Source organism: Montipora foliosa, chromosome 3 (assembly GCF_036669935.1).
Source record: "Montipora foliosa isolate CH-2021 chromosome 3, ASM3666993v2, whole genome shotgun sequence".
NCBI classification, from domain to species: domain Eukaryota; kingdom Metazoa; phylum Cnidaria; class Anthozoa; order Scleractinia; family Acroporidae; genus Montipora; species Montipora foliosa.
The window spans coordinates 30349930-30368436 of NC_090871.1; the positions used below are offsets into that span (position 1 = coordinate 30349930).

Genomic DNA, 18507 nt, shown 5'->3' on the forward strand with positions numbered 1-18507 from the left:
TTTTGAAGACAATAAGGCATCAAATCAAATATTATTCCCACAACAACAACGCTTACCTTTTAACTTGAGTTGTTGTGAGTATTTCCTTGCGTGGATCAGCATTTAAAGAGTAAAACTAACCAAAAAATCGTCACCACAAAAGCGTGATCGCAGATGAAACGTTTGAATACAACCGCGCAAAACCTGTAAGAGCTGGACTGGTTACCGGTGACTGCTGACCAAAACGAAAAAGGACTCACTAGTTTCCAGTCCTATCTCTTACGTGTTGTCCAAGATGGCGGAGGATAACAATCTTTTTACGGATTCATTTTAAATGAGCAAGATTCGAAAGATGCTGGAGTTCATTGAAAGAATTAAGTGCTGACTTGGAGTGTGTAATTTTCAAGAGTAATGCATCATGTTCCTTTTGGAATAAGGCCGATTATGAGACTCAGAGAGCAAGGTAATCCGTTGACTGGTATTTCTCACAATCTATTGAATACATCGGAATAAAAGCTTTCTTTTTCATTTCTCCGTGTACAGAGTGATTTTATGTTCAAAGTTTGGAGCCTTTAAAGGACATTTTTAAGCAAAATACATGTATTACGAAGAGTGAATTAACTCGAAAGATATCATATTCACATTGGCATGCTTTGAATAAGACCAAACCTTGTTAAATGTTATACATTGTATATCTATTGAAGGTTGAAGTTGAAGTCATTTTTTCAAGGCAATAGATGAAATCAAATCCTAAAAGGGCACTTAAACTTTGATTGTTGTCTCATTGGCACGTTCAGTGCTGTTGCACAAAATTCTCAAGAATTTCAACTCACTCAAGTGACCCTCAAGTTGAATTATTGATTGGAATATTCCTAGTGCACAGTGCCCTTTTAGCTTTCAATTCCCAAAAATTTCCAAGAGTTCCAACTCACTGAGTTTTGCTGATGGCATGAGTTGGAAATCCTAGGAATTTGCTTAATTTTTATGTTAAACAACATACAGTAGGAAATAGATGTAGTAGGTAAAGTCTATGTGGATTTTTATTCCTGTTTTTTTTTCTTTTAGTGAGTGCTATGTAAAGACTATTTTACCCGAAGGCGTAGTAAATATATACAGCAGGCCTTTGCTTTTACATAGGAAATAGATACCAGTATGTAGAGTCTATGTATGTCGTAACTCCTGGTTTGTTTTAGTTGGTGCAGTACAGGTCCAAAACATAGGCAATTATAGATAGCAGTATATAAAGTCTATGTAAGGTTTTTTCATGTTTTTTGTTTAGTAAGTGCTATGTAAAAACTATTTTACCCCAAGACATGGTAAATAAAGTATATAGCAAGCCTTTGCTTTAACATAGGAAATAGATAGCAGTATGTAAAGTATATGGAAATGTTACACTCCTGGTTGTTTATGTGGGAGCAATATGTAAAAACTATTTCATCCCAATACATAGCAAATGCATAGGAAGCCATAGGAAATAGATAGCAGTATGTAAAAGCAATGTAAACTTTTCTTCATTTGATGTGCTATGTGAAAACTATGCTTTACAATCACATACCAAAAGCATAGTATGCATTTTACTATGTAAGTGAAAAGTATACTTGGACTTCAGATAACATAGTCAATATATAGCTATTTAAAAACTATGTGAAGATTTTCAATGGTGTTTATATAGCTATTTGAGAGCTATGTGACCTTTAAATAGTATTGCAATAGTAATGGCATATGCTTTACACAGACTGAACTATGTAATGTAGCAAGTGACATAGTTATTACATAGTAAGGAGCAGGAAATAGCCTTTATATAGCTCTACATAGTTATGTGATAAACTTAACATAGCATTTTACATATGTCTGGTTCTACAAGGGGGCCTTTTAACTAAATTGCTGTAAGACTGGTTAACATTTACAACTTGACATAAAATTTCTAGAGCCTAATTAAGATCAATGTTTTACACATGCACCTACTCATAACTGAGATTTTATGGTAATGATATCAAAGTGTATCATTGAAAAAATTGTATTGTCGTCAATATCAGTTGCAAATTCAGACAGTTTTAGCAATGTAGACAGTAAATATACCTCCTGTTGAAAACCAAGTACATCGCATGGCTTAGATGTATACACGAAGTATACGTTACTCTTGATGTTAAGTTACATTTTGGTATTTGGGACAATCATTGTATACAAAAATTATACACTAAAGTCTTAATGCAGCCGTAATGTATACATGAAGTATACATCACAGAGTTAATGAGGGTGTGTAGTATACACACAGTATACATCATAGCCCTGATGCAATGGTGATATATACAAATAGTATACATCAGTCTTAAATGGCAAGATGAAATTTTGCTTGATGTATATTTGATGTATACTAAATACGTACACCACAACAGTGAGGTACAAACGGTGTATACTCTTTGTATACAAAAAGTATACTAACCATGCTTCAATTTTGATAAGGGTGCTCTTGGAAAACTGTTCGCTTCTCGGAACAGATAATGTCCGCGGACAAATATCCGAGCATATTTTCGCGCCAAATGAAGGCTATTGTTTATGTATCCAAATTTTAGAGCAACAAAGGGGGAATTCCATTGTATTGCATTGTGTCTCTGTTCTACACATATATGTACAGTACAGTAACATCTTTAGTCTGCTATTTTCAAATAAACTTAAATAACAAAAAAACTACACCAGCTGGTTAAAAAATTTAACATGCAACTTCAAGTTTCTGAGTATTACATTGTCTGCAACGTTTTACCTTGCTCATTTCATCTGGGGAAATTCCAAGGGCACTCTTCATGAGGTGATATGCTTCACAGATCAACTTAAAACCAAAAGAAAACAATTTAACACTCCTGAAAATGTAACATGAATAGCAAATTACCATCTTCCACGGCAAAATTTCAACTTCCAAATGCAAAATGTAAAATCAAACACATGCAGTCTGAAAGTGTACATGAATGTACCTGCATGTCTCCATATTCAATGCCATTGTGGACCATCTTCACAAAATGTCCTGCTCCATCTCCTCCAACCTACACTCGCACAAAATGATACTTATGATTATCTGTTACGTTTTACAAATAATTTAATTGCCAGGGTTGCCAAAGTCCTTACAGTGCATGAACGGTGCAATAATGTCACCACAATTGCTGCTTATAGGAGAATCCTTGTTCGCATTTTACCCTAATAGCATACACTTCTTACTTTCCAATCAAACAGCCAAGAAACTAATACAGACTGCACACTTCAAAATTAGCTACGATCTCTGTGAATATTTGAATCCAGTTGACAAGAAAATCTTTGAGAACTTCTATATTAATAATTTTTACAAAGAATGCATAGCCAAATAAGTGATTTTGTCAGTAATTCTGAAAAACAGCTCCCCTCCACCGACAGACACCCAACTGTCAGCTGACATTTGGCCAACAGACTACAGACAGGTAGAAGTAAGGGAAAAACTTGTCATAAATTATAATGGTTCCAGGTGTTACAAAGTGCTGCATTAGTCTGGTAAGAGTTTCTCTGGTAGGGTCAGGTACTCAAAAGACAAGAGCCCTGAGTGCCACTTCCTCTTTCAACCATGCCCAAAAACCCAGGTGCCTCTAAAAATGCACCCTTCATTGTACTTGCCCCTGTGGCCAAACATGGATTCGTTGATTTCTACAGTCTTTCCTTGGTCGACTAACTTTATATTGCCATACTGGATTTTCAAAGAGCAGATCTCTCTGAGTTTCTGGAGTGATGTGATGACCGTAGGCAGTTGGACTTTTTAATGGACCACAGGAAGATAATGAACAGCCACTGCCCTGGCAGACACTTAAAATTTTTGAAAAAGGAACCAGCTCTGATTGATTGCTGTTTTCTACAGTGGTGTTGGACATTCCCAGTGAAATCAGTCTTCTGATTCTGGCCTTAATGGCTATCAGTATCTATCATCTCCTATCCAATGTGTGCTCATAGAATAATATTTAACAATTATTCCATGAGCGCGCGTTGGAAATGAGATGGTACATAGCCAGCAAGGCGTGTTGTACCGAGTTGGCTGTAACCAGTTACATATCCAACAAGCACGAATGGAATAATTGCTTTATTAAATTCCTTAAACTCCAAAAATTTGGAAGTACGAAATAAGAGCGAAAAAAGCAAGAAAATCTGAGCAGAATCGAAAAAACTTGATGAAGATGTGATAATGTGTAATACCTTGAGGTCCAGACAGACAAAGGCTCATTTATATAGATTTTTCTTTTTTGGCTTTATTCAGAGAGAAATTTCGCTTTCTGGCGAAAAAATTTTTTAGCTTAGCAAGGTTTGTTGCAATCATTTACCATATAAGGTCAAACTAAGGTATATGAGCTGATAACCAAGATTGAGTGAACCAATCAGAGCACGTGAAATGTATTATCCGAGGTTGAGAATTTAATAATGTTAAATATCCTTTAGTCAGCTTTAAAAGTTCCATTACCTCTTTTAGTAAGAAAATACAAAATTAATTATGAGAAATTGGGTGAAAATACTCACCCAGTCACAGCAAGGCTCTTTACCAACTTTAGCAGCTATGGACTGAAAGATTGGCTTGATGTGTGACCTGGAACAGTAAAAAAAATTTGAAAAAATGCAAGCTACCCCATTTAGACAAATTTTCTATTGCCCTGTTATTTATGAATAGACTACCGCGGTAGTGATTTAAAAAAAATTCATGCTTAGGCTATAATTACATTAAGACACATTAAGTGCACACAACCAACTACATAACTGTACAGTATGGTAAGAATTTGCCCAGGAGTTAATAATAATGATCTTATTACCATGCATAACTATGGCTATTGGATTATGACTATGATTGTATTGCAAATTTGTGAATTCAGACCAAAATACAAGTTTCTCTGACAACGCTGCAGTACTGACGTTGTTGTTCAGGGGTTGCTTGATCAATTCCACCCAATCAGCACAATAACCATTCTTAGAGTCTTAACAGTAAGTTGTCAATCACATCAAAGATTTTATCTGGGCTACAAAATCGTCAATCACGCTATGATTTTGTCTGATAATGCATGACGAACACATGGGCACCAGAAATTAAGTTACTGGTAAACGTTATTGCATGGGCTCAGATTCTGTATTATAAAACAATTTGAAGCTTTATTTCTTGCAGCTGAGGTTACGTTGTACTCTAAATTGTTTAATTAAAAAAGCCTGTTCATTTATTTTTCTTTGATAGCATGCTTGTCTAGTAAACTACATGTATTGCTTTGCAGTTTGTAACAGTAGATAAAATTATACAGTATTGGACTCGAGACTACTTTTCATAAATATTGGGGAAGGGCTGAAGTCAGAGGTTCTTTACTGTGATGAGGTTATTGCTGTTTTCCTGAATAGGGTCAGCAGATCCCATGTTAACATCCAATGTATGTAAGAATATTATTGGTCACGCAACAGTCATAGCAATGAAGACATTAATAACACGGCAAATGCTGCAATAATGCCATGGTCAAAACTCAATAGATCCTATCTGAAAACTGGCCAGAAACTGGGCAACAAATTACTATACCTAAACTTGTGTCAGTGCACAATTTGGTTTACTAAAACACTGATTGAAATAATATACAATAAAAAAAAAGTTCAAGATCACGGTGACATACATCCCGATGTAACATGCAAAATGTAACATGCAAAATTTTGCTCACCCAAACAAATTGATGAATGCATTTCCCTCTCCCAAAGGAAGTGGAGAAAAAAAATTTGCTCCTCTAAATGAAATGGTAAAATTTAGACACCAGACAATTTTACTCGCCAATTGGGGGTGTCCTAGGCCATTTGAGGTATCAATGGGTTATTAACGAAATCTTAATTGAAATTTCACTTATCAATGTAATGAAGACTAGAATCTCACTACTTTTGCACAATACTTAACGCTATGAGGGAACATACCAGGCCTTGTCTGATCCTCCAGGCATGAGTGACGGCCCATACCGAGCACCATCTTCACCTCCACTCACACCACTTCCAACAAACAAGAGACCTTTTGACTCCAAGTCTTTGCAACGCCTCTGCATGAACACAACACAAGTTTGATCGTCAATAATGGAGCTGTGCACAATCATTGTAAGTGATTGAGTTTTCTGGCATATTATTTAGATGTTTTGTCAAATTTCACCCAACTACATTCACATACAACTTATTTCTGCAGTAAACAATTAAATATGTCAAAACAAAGAGAAAACAGTCTCTGTGAGACACCTCATTGAAGAAATGTACAGCCACAGGCAGCCCAGACTCGGAAGGTAAAAGATTATAAGCATTTGTATGGGAATCTCAATAACAAACTTGCTTCTTGTGTGGTTATTTGCCTGATTGAATGTGATCCATTGCTGAGAAACAGCAAAAAATATTCAAATATTCGAAATCTTTCGAGGCTCACTTACAACGAATTTGGACACGGCTGCTCAACCATTGACTTCTTTGCTCTCAGCGTATTAAGGCTCAAGTGAACGGTTGACCAGCCGTGTACAAATTCGCTGTAAGCGAACCTGGAAGGATTTCAAATATTTGAATATTTTTTGCTGTTTCTAAGCAATGGATGCTCGCTGGACGTTGAAACTTGGTCAAAGAGAAGTAAATTTATCCATGTGGCTATTGCCGGAGTTTGAGCGTGATTGATGCCAGAGAAGAGTGATTTGATTGGCAAGATGTGAGGTAAGCTAGAAATTACTTTCCAGCGTTTCCTTTATTAAGGTACGAATGACAACCCGGGAATTTGAGAAGTCGCTTAAATCGTACAATCAGGCAAATACCACAAAAAAAAAAGCAAGAAAGTAAGTAACCATGACAATAAAGTACAGCTTTTTTATTGTGAACATTTGTGTGTAAATATCTTTAATTTTCAGTCTGTTATTCAGATTCCCATACAAATCCTTATAATGATTTTTTACCCACTGAGTCTGGGCCACCTGTCGTAGAGCATTGGGATATATATTTTACTATGACTTTTAAGACTAACTCATTTTCAACTAAAAGAATTTTTCCAGGAATTTTTTTGTCCACAATAATCACATAAATATTATTTCTCACAAATAGATCTAATCGGCTAACTCCATGTCATTCCATATCATTTAAATATGAATGCTACATTGTCATGCAAATACAATACCCAAAGAATGTTAATCCTGGAAGATTTGAAGTGGGTGCAAAATTGAGTTTGCCGTTTAGGTCTATTAACAATCTTTCAGTAGACATTTTATGGCATTTAATATTCTCTGTCAAAATTTGCATAACCATAAGAAAGATAAGCATCACTTACGCATGAAAGAAAAAGTTGCATACATCTACATGTACCTCTTCATTGAAATCTCATGCAAAGATCAATATCAATAGCAAACTAAATCAAGATCCTTTCTCCATTTCTTAAGCAATTGCCCTTTCAAATTTCACAGAAATTTTATGATTTTTTTTGGCCATGTGACCAAAGGTAAAGGGAATTCACAGGTAGACAGTTGAAGCATTGATAAATGTTCTTTCACAAAAAATTGAAAAGCATCTCTCGGAGGACAAAAACAAAAATTTACAGTAAATGTGTGGGATTTTGACTGACTTTGAACTTCTGTAGCGCTGCTAAAAAGAGACACATTTTCCAATTTTGCCACTATTTTAAATAGTTTTATTGACATCATTCATTCAACAGAAAATAAGGCCATTAACCCTTTCACCCCCGTGGGGTTCCCCATTGACGAGTAAAATCGTCTGGCGTTAGACAGAGTAAAATCTACAAGTGGCACTCTTGGGAGTGAAAGGGATAAGGTATGACGTCTGAAAATTCGAATAATAAGTCTTCTCACGTTGCTTCTAATTTCGCGGCAATTTTCCATGATGATTCTAGAAGGGTTTGTATGGAATCTTAAAAATTTGGTTATGGTCGTTGTAGCCTGAAGCTGTTCCTTATATTTCTTGAAAATAATCTCGGTATAAATGTCTTTTAAAAGACACTATCACTGTGGAAATCCATCTCTTTTTAGCGGTGCTACAGCCGTTAAAATTCCGCCAAAATCCCACACATGTACTGTAAATTTAGCAGTGTTTGCTCCCCAACCAAGATGGCGCCAAAAACTGTGGAAGGGTCTATTCGGCCACCTGAGCAAAAGCCGAAATTTAACAGCCCATCCATCGAGTGATCCACTGAGCACATGAAGCCCCCTCACTATACCTTCATTGATGACTTTGTCATCAAATGTGGTAATTAAAAAACAACACTTTTTCACTCATCTGTATCTTATGCCCCAGATGCCTTCATTGTTGCAAACAACACTAAAGGCAACTGGTTTTTTAAATAAGATGCTGCTTGCCGCCTGAAATTTGGCCAAAAATTAACTAAAATTTACAGTTATGCATGAAGCACTTTATTGTTTTTGGTTATGGTTACGCATTAAGGTGGATCAACACACTTTTGAAAAAATATACTATTTAGAACTCTACAACTCAACAACTCTGTTTAAACAACAGCAACCATGTGAAAAAAATTATAATTGCTTAACAAAATAAGATCAATATTGTGATGTAATAAGTTAACAACGTTACTGAAAAGGATCAGAGCCATAAAAACATCAACACCCTATATTTTGTCTTCAAAAGCTAATATCTCAAAAACAAATTTGCCAACTTCTAGTTTCTGATGGTGGAAATTAAAGTAACTGGCAATTAATTAAGTTAGGTTGAAACTCTTTGCAAAAACAAAAAAATTCTCTGGAACAGATTTTATGCTACCTTTTACACTAGAAAAATTTAAAGTGTAAACAGTGTATTTACATGTAGTTCAATCGCTTTTAAAAGAATTTTCACTACTCTAGACTATTCTAGATTTATCACTTCATCTGAATTAATAATTACATTGTATTATTGTTATAAAAGCTAACCCCTTTCTCTCAGAACCCCACCAGTAGGTATGCTGACTTACAGTGGAATCTTTATACTCTGAGTTTCCTCCATCAATAATAATATCACCAGGTTCAAGAAGAGGTAGCTGAAGAAAACAAAAGGATAAAGTAACCAAAGTATAAGAAACACATCATGCTTATGTTAAGTGTCAACTTGTTGATCTGTGAAAGGTGCAATTGATGGCACTGATCCTTGGGAATGAATACAAAGCATTTTTGAAAATGAAGTCACGGTTCTGCATGCCAGAACCTTTGATTTGTTCTGACGACTTTATGATAACCTTTGCACGTTTTTGTCACCCTTTTGATAACGTAACCAAATTAATGAACCCAGTTTAAGACAGCTACCGTAAGTTGTAAACAAAAATGATCAATTACCAGGGGAATACATTTGATTTACAAAACCCTACTGGGATGCTCATGAAAAAAAGTCTTAAAAAGCTCAATACCATGCTCAGCCTGATCATAATGACCTCTATTTCATGGAATTCATTGAGGGTTACAGTCCAATGTTCTTTTGGACTCATTGTTTCCATTGTTCAATCTGAACCAACCATGAGATCAGTTAAAAGAGCTGTGCCCTGACACCAAAAACTCACCAGTTGCGCAATGAAATCATCTACAGCTGGGCCAGCCTTTACCAGCATCATGACACGCCGTGGCTTCTTCAAAGTGGATACCATCTCCTTCAATGATTTAGCACCAATAATCTTTGTTCCTGAAGAGGACAAACACTCTGTGTACTTAATGTGCTTTCGTTTAGTTGAAAAATACCAATGTTACCTGTTTAGGAACTGCATAGTACAAAATGCACACAACTTAAGCAGCAAAGAGAATTCAAAGTCAGTAATATTCTTTAAAGACTGAGTAACATAAAAGGACAATATATTTGCCTTCTGACACACTTAGTGATTGATGTTTGTAAAATTTGTATTCTACATAGACCTTATTCATAAATGGGGGTCAATTTATAATTCTTTTGTCGAAGTGCAAATTACATGTAGCCTACCAAGCCTTGATACCAAAAAGAATATCAATAAAAAGAATTCTTGCTCTCAAAATAAGGCTTGGTAGGCAAATTTGCACATGGACAACAGAATTATAAATGTGACCGCCATTTATGAATAAGGTCTATTGCTAGCTGCATGATTAAGCAGGATTTGGTTGCTTCTCCAAGCAATAGACTACGTCAAGGTTCTCAGAGAGCTGTCTCAAGACCATCGGCTATAGGTAGTCTATTCCCTATCCATTTTCCAATTTTTTTTCAATAAATTCAAAAAACATAATTGAGAATAACATTTCAGAGAGAAATCAAAAATTAAAAATTGAAAGAAAAATCAAATCTCATGCACTGCATTTGCCAAAGAATTATCCTCTTAAGTTCATGAGTTAGAAAAACTTGATATCCAAACCCTGCCAAATGATAAAAAAAGGGAAGAGAGAGATTCATGACAGATCCATTGACTAATTAAGGCCTATGAGACAAAATTACCAAACTACATTACAGCGGAGCTCCGCGAGTGTGAACCAAAATACACACAAAAAACGCACATACGCAAAACGCGTAAAAAAAACGCAGATGCGCGTCAACACATACGCAAAAAGGCTCATTAGTATTTATGAGCTCTCCTTTGTCTTTTTTTTGTTGCCTTGTCTTTGTTTTTTCTCAATAGTTTCCGGTGTGGTGAATGTGAAAATAATTTGCGTGTTCGCTGGTTGGTGCGTCACTAAAAGAGCAAAAAATCTCACCATATATGCTTATTCTATTGGCGCAAAGTCCTTCTGGTTAGATATTTGTGTTGGGAATAATTTTCTGATTTCAATGGGTACAATGCTTTCACTTCAGACGCAAAATTTTTCTCCAAAGGCTCAATGGATGCGCTGATCACATTTATTTGGTTTTTCTGTAAGGAAAAGTATTGGGTTAAATTTGGGCACATGCCAGTGAGAGCTAGGCCATCGTGATGTGATTTGTCCCATGTGATTCGGGGCATAATTTGCTGATTCAAACGGTGAAATACTCTCAGTTCAAAGACAATATTAAAAAAGAACTTTCTATGATATGCCGATCGCATTTATTTGATTTTTCTGCACGGAAAAATTGGACTTTTTTTGCACGCATTGGTAAAAGGTTATCGTGAAATGACTGTAACTGTGTCAGGGCATCATTATTTTGCTGATTTAATTTCGCTCGTCTTTCGAGACCTTTGTTGCATTTAAAGGGTGTTAAATTTCGAAATAATGCCCTGTGGATGTTTTCATCGGTGGCATTTGCGAATCGAAATTGATTAGTAATCAAAGCGACATACATGCATATGTAAATTTTCGACCTGTTGGCAGTCACGCAATTTATTCTTTTGTCTTCGTAAACAATAACAGGAAAAGCAAAATTACGGTTATGAATAACAAAGGCAAAACGCGTATACGATACGCAATTTTAGACGCGTAAAAAAAAACGTGTATACGCGTATTGCGTGCGTTTATTTTGCGTCTGCGTTGTTCGCTTATCTCCAAGCGGCACTGTAGCTAAGAAAATATGGTAACCCATCGATGTGAGAAAATTTGGTTTTATAGCCATGATGTAATGAACATCATGCATACGTACGTACATACGTACGTACGTTCCGTCCGTCCGCCCCTCCATGTATGCCAATGTGACCAGTATCACGTAACCATATCAAGGGCTCAAGTTTAGAGCTCATCGAGGAGGCAATACTCCAGTTTACACTTCACTATAGCTAGTTTACAGCATACCTCTTTGATATTGGACATCAATGTTATGGTCAATTGACACCTGTCACAACAAAGTATATGCTGACCAGTATCATGTGACCATATCACGGGCTCAAGTTAGACCTTATCGAGGTCAGCTGTTTTTTTTTTTAAGTAAACCGCTGACCCGGGACTGGTTGTTGATTGGATCACAGGCTCAAGCCAGGTCAGACACTCACACTCACACCTGAACGAGGCTTAATTTTTCGCGCTCTTTCTGTGGCTCGACGCGGCTACACAGCCATGCTATGTCAGCAAAGCTCTTGACAGTCGATGCTTTTCGTGTTCAGGTACGGTTTGGAAAATATATTTTTCTTGCATTTTTTGCTGGTTTCAATCCAGGTTTAACATAATATAGCTGTAGTTATTCAAGTCAAGCATTGGAGGGAAATAAACTTAAAGCTGAGTCTTTACTTTTAATTTGTTTAGGGCTGCTTTTTGCTCTGAATTGCAGTTTTTGGTATGTCTTAAGATTTTTAATTTCCAATGTACTAAGGTTGCAAGATGCCTGGACGGCCTATGTCAGAAGAACAGAAATGAAAGAAGAGAGAAAGAGAACGAGAAGGACAAAATGGTACACAAGTAATAAAGTTTAAAGTTGGTGGAAGAAGTTACTCCACAAATTCTTTTCTTGGACACTAAACCGTTTGTTATTTCTACGGATGAGTTATTTCAAGTGGATGCATCTTTCTAAAACGTGGTTTAGCTGTTTTTTCCTTTGTTCAGGAATGAAACTTGAGCTATAGTGCGTCTGTGATTTCTAATTTTAGAGTGCATGATTCCTATTCGCTGGTGTTTGACAGTCGACTCTGAAATGGCTTCTTTCCTTTTCCGTTCACGTGCTGAGGATTTGCTTGTTTTCTTTTAAAACTCTTGCAATTCAAGAAAAATTAATTGCCTAACTGGTGAATTCGACAGTAGATTTCGCTGGAAAAACCGATATCACTCTCATCCCTTCGTGATTCATGCGATCAGTCGGTTTTTCAGGTGAAATTAACCGTGGAATTCACTAGTTAGGCACCGAAGAAAATGTTACATAATTAAGCAAGCAATATCCAGGAAAACCAAAAGGCGGACAGTTCCAAAGCCTTTTACTTTCACTAATCCTAGAGCTAGTAAAAATAAACAAGCCGGGAGCTCCGCTTTTAGGCTTGGCTAAATCTATATATATCAAAATAATTAGGATAGTACCTGCACTCTCATTGGTCAATAGCTGTGTTTAGATGAGAGTATGGAAACATGGCTGTGACATCACATGAATTTTGATTGGTTATGTAGTCAGACGCACGTTTTGATTGGCTGATAGGAAATATGTGCGTGTATCAAGAAAATCTGTTTCAATCAAGACGTAAAAACCAGCATTTTCCTTTATTTGTCGTACTATCTTTGAGAAATATTTTATAAAAGCAATAGAGGACTTTTTTCCGTGTTTCCATAGCCTCATCTAAACACTTGGGGGAGTTGACAGAATTCTCAACAGTAAATGCAAACCCTCTACTGCATCTCGGGTTTGCATAACTGTCTCGATTTCCTCTCAATTCCCCCTCATGTTTAGATGAGGCTATGGAAACACGGAAAACGTCCTCTATTGCTTAAACAGTAACTTGCTATGTACTAGATGAAGTAGTTTCACTTCATCCTTGGTTCAATATAATTTCTCATTTTTTACAACACAATTTGTTCCAGGTTATGGTAATAACAAAGAAAATGGAAACTCACAGTGCCTGGCAGGGGATTTGGGAAAATTGAATCACAACATCATGATACAAGCCTTCAGATTTAATGCCAGATACAAAAACACAACTTACGTATGTTACTAATTAATAATCTGTAAGTTATATACCTTTTGCTTCATTTGCTAAAAATTTATCCACTTTCTCAACTGTTCTGTTATAAGCGCACACCTAGAAATGCAAAGAGAACTTTTATCTTTTTGTACGTAGGAGTTTCGTTTTATAGTATTATAGCCAGTCCATGCAGATTCTTCTTGATACACATTGAGCAAATCCCTGAAGGTAACATATACTAAACTAAGCCATGGTGTACAAAAACCCAAGCATTACATTAAAGGTAAAAGGAAAATCGAACCCATTAGCCTACTTGATCATTCTGATGATTCTCTAAAAGCACTGGCCTGTAGTGAGGCAGAAATACTGTACCGTCATGTAACTGAAAGCCAGCAAACTCGTCGAGTCAAAGATTATAGATAATGCCCCCTGACACACCGATCCCATTAGAAAAAAGGTTGTAAACTAATCAAAACTTTATGTCACAACTTAGTCTGCAACTAATTATTGTAATTGGCAATGCCCTTTGAAATGGATTAAAAGAAAAGGGAAAGAAAAATCAGGTTGTGAAGAATACTTTGAGAATTTAAGACGGGTTGTTCCAAATTAATTATTTAGTTACCTTTTAATCTGATAGGTGAGCTCAAACCCCTCTTCCTTCCCTCCTGCCACAATGCCACAGACAATACCACTGGTCACAGGAACTCAGAGGTTTATTTAGACTCATTTACATACCAATTTGTAATCTTTATTCTACCCCCTCCGGTCCGCCGTTACTTGAATCATTTCAAACAAAGCAAAAATCAAGTGGTAAAAGTACATTTTCACGAGACATCCTAAAATATTTTTCTGTTGCTTGCAGTTTTGTGGTAGTGACAACATATCCTGGGAATTACCTGTACTTGGACTAGAAACACCTTAACCCCCTATCACCAGTGTTTTCAATAAAAGAGAACAAAATACACTGAAACAATCCCCCTAAACGAAGACATCTCGGTAGATTACGAGGTAAGCTTTCCTTTACAGAATGGAAGCAATAGGCTTGAATAAATTTTCATGTAACAGGAAAAAATATTGGCCCACTTTAGAGACTGTGCTTTCATGTCAGCCACGTTCTTTCACACAATTGGTTTTGACATAATTTTAACATCGTCATGTTAACAATTTAAAGGCAAACACGAAAATCTTAAAAGATAACTCTGCATAGTTATTTGCTTTGTGCTCTTTGCATGAATAGCAAAACTGCAGATGGCTAAAAATTTGGGCAAAAGCGTCCACGTTTTGAATGATAACTCTTGACATGATTTACAGCTTAATTGTTAACTCGGCACTTAAGCGTAAATGGCTAATTTTCTGTCTTTTAGCTTCTCGTACAATTATAGTGACACTAAGCTTGTGCAATAAAATGTAGACATAGGGAGTGTAAATAAGCATAAATATTATTGTAAACAAAATCGACAGAAGTTGAGAATCGAAAAAGTAAAGCTTATCTTACCACAAATCCATGGTCGTTCATGTTCAGGATCAGGTTTTGACCCTACACAAAATAAAATCAGAAATTGCGCGATGTAAGGTAAGAGAAGGGTGCAATGGAATCACGCTATAAACTCGAGACACCGAACAAGATCAAGAAAAAGAGCAACAGAGCAGACAACTCACCATAACAGCCAAACCAATTAAAGCAATGTCCGCCCTGCGATGCAAATAAAAAGAAAGGAGAGAAAGACGATCAGCGATCAGCACCATTTTCCCTTTTGGGGGCTTTGGAAGTATAAAAAACTTTTAAGACTTAAGCTTATATATCGAACAATTGATCAGTTCATTTCAGCATCGTTATCTAATACCAGACTGGAGCATAAAATTAAAAAAAAAAAAACAGTAAACTTGAAAAGACATATGATGTGAACTCACTTTGGCTTCGCCATGTTGCTATCCAACGCCTGCGTCGAGGATTCCTTCGTCCTCACTGGTTTCTGAAATATGGAAGATGATGAACCCATGGGGCGGCTACATAAGATGAATGTTCGACCAATGACATCACTGCAAACAATAATTTGTGCAATTTGTGCAGTGACGCGGGAAATCAAATTCGATTGGACTATAGACCTTATTCCAAAATGGCCGTCATTTAAATATCCTTTTGTTTTTATTCAAATTTGCCCTTGATGGAACAGGTTGCGGTCGGCAGCTTGGCTGGTGCAGGCGTACGTAGGCTGGCTGGCAGCCCTGGGTCCACTCTTTGATGTCCGCCATCCAGTCTAACTTTCCTTCTAATACTGTCGTCAAGATGTTATTTTTTCTCTTAATATGGCCAAAATACTCGAGTTTTCTTTTCTGAATGTCACTCAAGAGCTGTCTTTTTGTCTTAAGCTTGGTGAGAACTCTTTCATTTGTAACTTTGTCACTCCACCTAACATTCCCCAACACTCTGAGGCACCACATTTCGAAGGCATCAATTTTAGCTTCAAGAACTTTGGAAAGAGTCCATGCCTCACACCCATATGTGAAGATTCAATAGATATAACATTTTACAATCTTGAGTTTTGCCCTCCATGCATGTCCAATACTCACTAAGTGAATGTTTTGATTTCAGAATTTTAGCCATGGAGCTGGATTTTTCTTTTGCAATGTTTTTTCTTCTTTCAATTTCTTTATCCGTTTTTATTTCTTCCGATATCAGCGTGCCTAAATAGATGATTTTTTCCACTTGCTGTATAGTTTCATTATCAACTTTGATATCTACTTTCTTCCCCTCTGGGTCTCGTGAGATGATCATCGTCTTTGTCTTCTTGACATTCATTTCAAGACCGGCCTTGCTGCTTTCTTCCTTCACTCGAGTTACAATTTCCTGTAGTTTGTCTTGGTCATTCGCTATGAGCACAGTGACATCAGCGTATCTTAAATTATTTATATTCTGACCATGGATATTGATGCCTTCAAAGTGATTCTCTCTGAATATGAATTCTGTGTATATATTGAATAGATATGGGGGTAGAGAACACACCCTTGCCTGACTCCCCTTTGAATAGATGTAAAGGGAGAAAGTTCATCCTGAATTCTTATTGCAGCTTTCTGGTGCCAGTACAAGTTTGCGATGTCTCTAATGTCTCTTCCGTCTATGCCGATTCTTTCTAGGCACGCGATGAGCTGGTCGTGGTGCACTCTGTCGAAGTCTTTGGAGTAGTCTATAAAGCAGGTATACAAATCTTGATTAACTTCGATGTGTTTCTGGGCCAAGACGTTAAAACAGAAAATACCCTCTCTGGTGCCGGATCCAGGACGAAAGCCAAACTGAGTAGATCCTACTTCTTTATCAATTTTGTTGTCATTCTGTATTCTGTATTGAATAATTTTCAAAAAGATTTTGAGCGTATGAGGCATCATGCTGATTGTTCTGTAGTTTGAGCAGTCAGTGGCTCTTGGTTGTTTAGGCAAGGTGATAAATACGGACATCAGTAGCTCGTCGGGAAAAATGCCTGTAGAGTACATGTCGTTGTATAAATCGGTGAGTTTATCTACGCCAAAGTCTTCGAGGGCTTTCAGCATCTCAGTGGTTAAACCATCATCACCTGGAGCCTTGCCAAACTGGGAGTTCTTTAATGCTTTCTGAACCTCTTCTTTTAATATAGGCGGTCCCCTATCGTTGCTTGGAGTGGGCAGGGGAGGTCTTGTATCAGCAAACAGGTCACCGATATACTCCACCCACCTGTTAAGTACTTTGTCTCTTTCAAAGATCATATTGCCATCTTTTTCTTTAATACAGCCTCCCCTTGTGTTGCCCGTTTTCTTGCCCGTCAGCTCTTTGATGTTGTCATGCATCTTTTTAGTGGTATTTAATTTCAGATTTTCTTCAATTTCATCACACTTGGCGTTATAAAACTTTTCTTTTTCATTCCGGCAAAGCTTTCTTATTTCTTTGTTGTGACTACGTAGGCAGGAGTGTTCTTCGCTTTTTTCCTGGTTTCCATCTTTTCCAGAATTTCTTCAGTCATGCAGCATTGCTTTGCTTTTCTTTCCACTTTTGGTGCTGTTTCATTTGCATGCTGGATGCTGAGTTTCAGGCGCTGCCATTTTTTATCTGCATGAACTTGAAGAAATCTTGCCCTGTTCATCTGTTTCCATGGATAAGGCTTCATATTTGTTGCTAACTTCGACAAGATACTTTTCTCTCATTTCAGGAACAACCAGCTTCCCCCAATCAATCAGCTCTTTTTTCTTTCGGCTATTTGACATTGCTCTCTTGAGGCGTACTGACATTCTGGCAACAAGTGGGTTGTGGTCAGATCCAATATCTGCTCCAGGGTAAGTTTTCTCCTGATCAGCAGGTAATCAATTTGGTTTCTTGACACGTCCCCTGGGCTCTTCCAGGTATACAACAGTCTGTTTGGATGCTGGAAGGTTGTATTGGTGACAACAAGATTCTTTTCAATACAAAACTGCAAAAGTCTGTCACCTCTTGGATTTCTATCTCCGAGACCATAGTTACCTACAAGGTCTTGGTAACTTCCTTTCCCTATCTTCGCATTGAAGTCCCCAGCGAAGATGAGGATAACGTCTGTGGATTTGACCTCTTTCAACATTTTGTTGATTTCTTCATAATGCTCTTCTATTTCATCGTCGCTGTGGGATGATGTCGGCGCATACGTCTGTATGATAGCTATATCAAAAGGTTTAGCCTTCAACTTTAGCATTATGTTTCTGTTGCTTACAGGCCAATAGCCTAGTACACTCTTCTCAATGGAAGACTTGATGATGAAGCCGACGCCGTGCTGGTGCTCGCTTCCGCCGGAGAAAATGACAGTGTAGCTGTCAAGGCGTACCTTGCCTTCTTCTATATATCTGGTCTCCGATATTCCAATGATATCTGCATTTAAACTTTCAGCCTCTCTCTTGAGGTTTTCTAACTTGCCTAATTGATTTAAGGTTCTAACATTTTAAGTCCCTATACGAAGACCGCTCTTTCCAGTTTTGAGAGACGGACAGTCGGACCGCCTGAAGCGACCGTTATCACGGCACCTCCTACTGGCTGGTTGGATGGT

At 37.1% G+C, this 18507-nt stretch overlaps 2 protein-coding genes across 2 annotated transcripts in view; both read right to left on the bottom strand.

Annotated features, from left to right (window-relative positions):
• The window catches only part of LOC137997271 (6-phosphogluconate dehydrogenase, decarboxylating-like), a 25370-nt gene extending 9788 nt beyond the window's left edge, over positions 1–15582 (bottom strand). The window contains exons 1-10 of the mRNA XM_068843163.1: positions 15380–15582; positions 15128–15161; positions 14964–15005; positions 13525–13585; positions 9509–9627; positions 8930–8995; positions 5914–6032; positions 4504–4570; positions 2949–3017; positions 2741–2806 (exon numbers count right to left, since the gene is read on the bottom strand). Coding sequence (XP_068699264.1) covers positions 2741–2806; positions 2949–3017; positions 4504–4570; positions 5914–6032; positions 8930–8995; positions 9509–9627; positions 13525–13585; positions 14964–15005; positions 15128–15161; positions 15380–15468 — 732 coding nt within the window. The 5' untranslated portion in view covers positions 15469–15582. The remainder of the gene's footprint in view (positions 1–2740; positions 2807–2948; positions 3018–4503; positions 4571–5913; positions 6033–8929; positions 8996–9508; positions 9628–13524; positions 13586–14963; positions 15006–15127; positions 15162–15379) is intronic.
• Positions 15583–17670: 2088 nt separating this feature from the next.
• On the bottom strand, positions 17671–18159 carry LOC137995566 (craniofacial development protein 2-like). The gene has a single exon (XM_068841093.1). It carries the CDS (start codon positions 18157–18159, stop codon positions 17671–17673), a length of 489 nt encoding a protein of 162 aa, XP_068697194.1.
• Between the last annotated feature and the right edge of the window lie 348 nt (positions 18160–18507).

What these genes read in the sequence shown, in the direction of transcription:
- LOC137995566 (XM_068841093.1), bottom strand. Translation starts at nt 18,159, where the DNA reads ATGCTAAAGTTGAAGGCTAAACCTTTTGATATAGCTATCATACAGACG.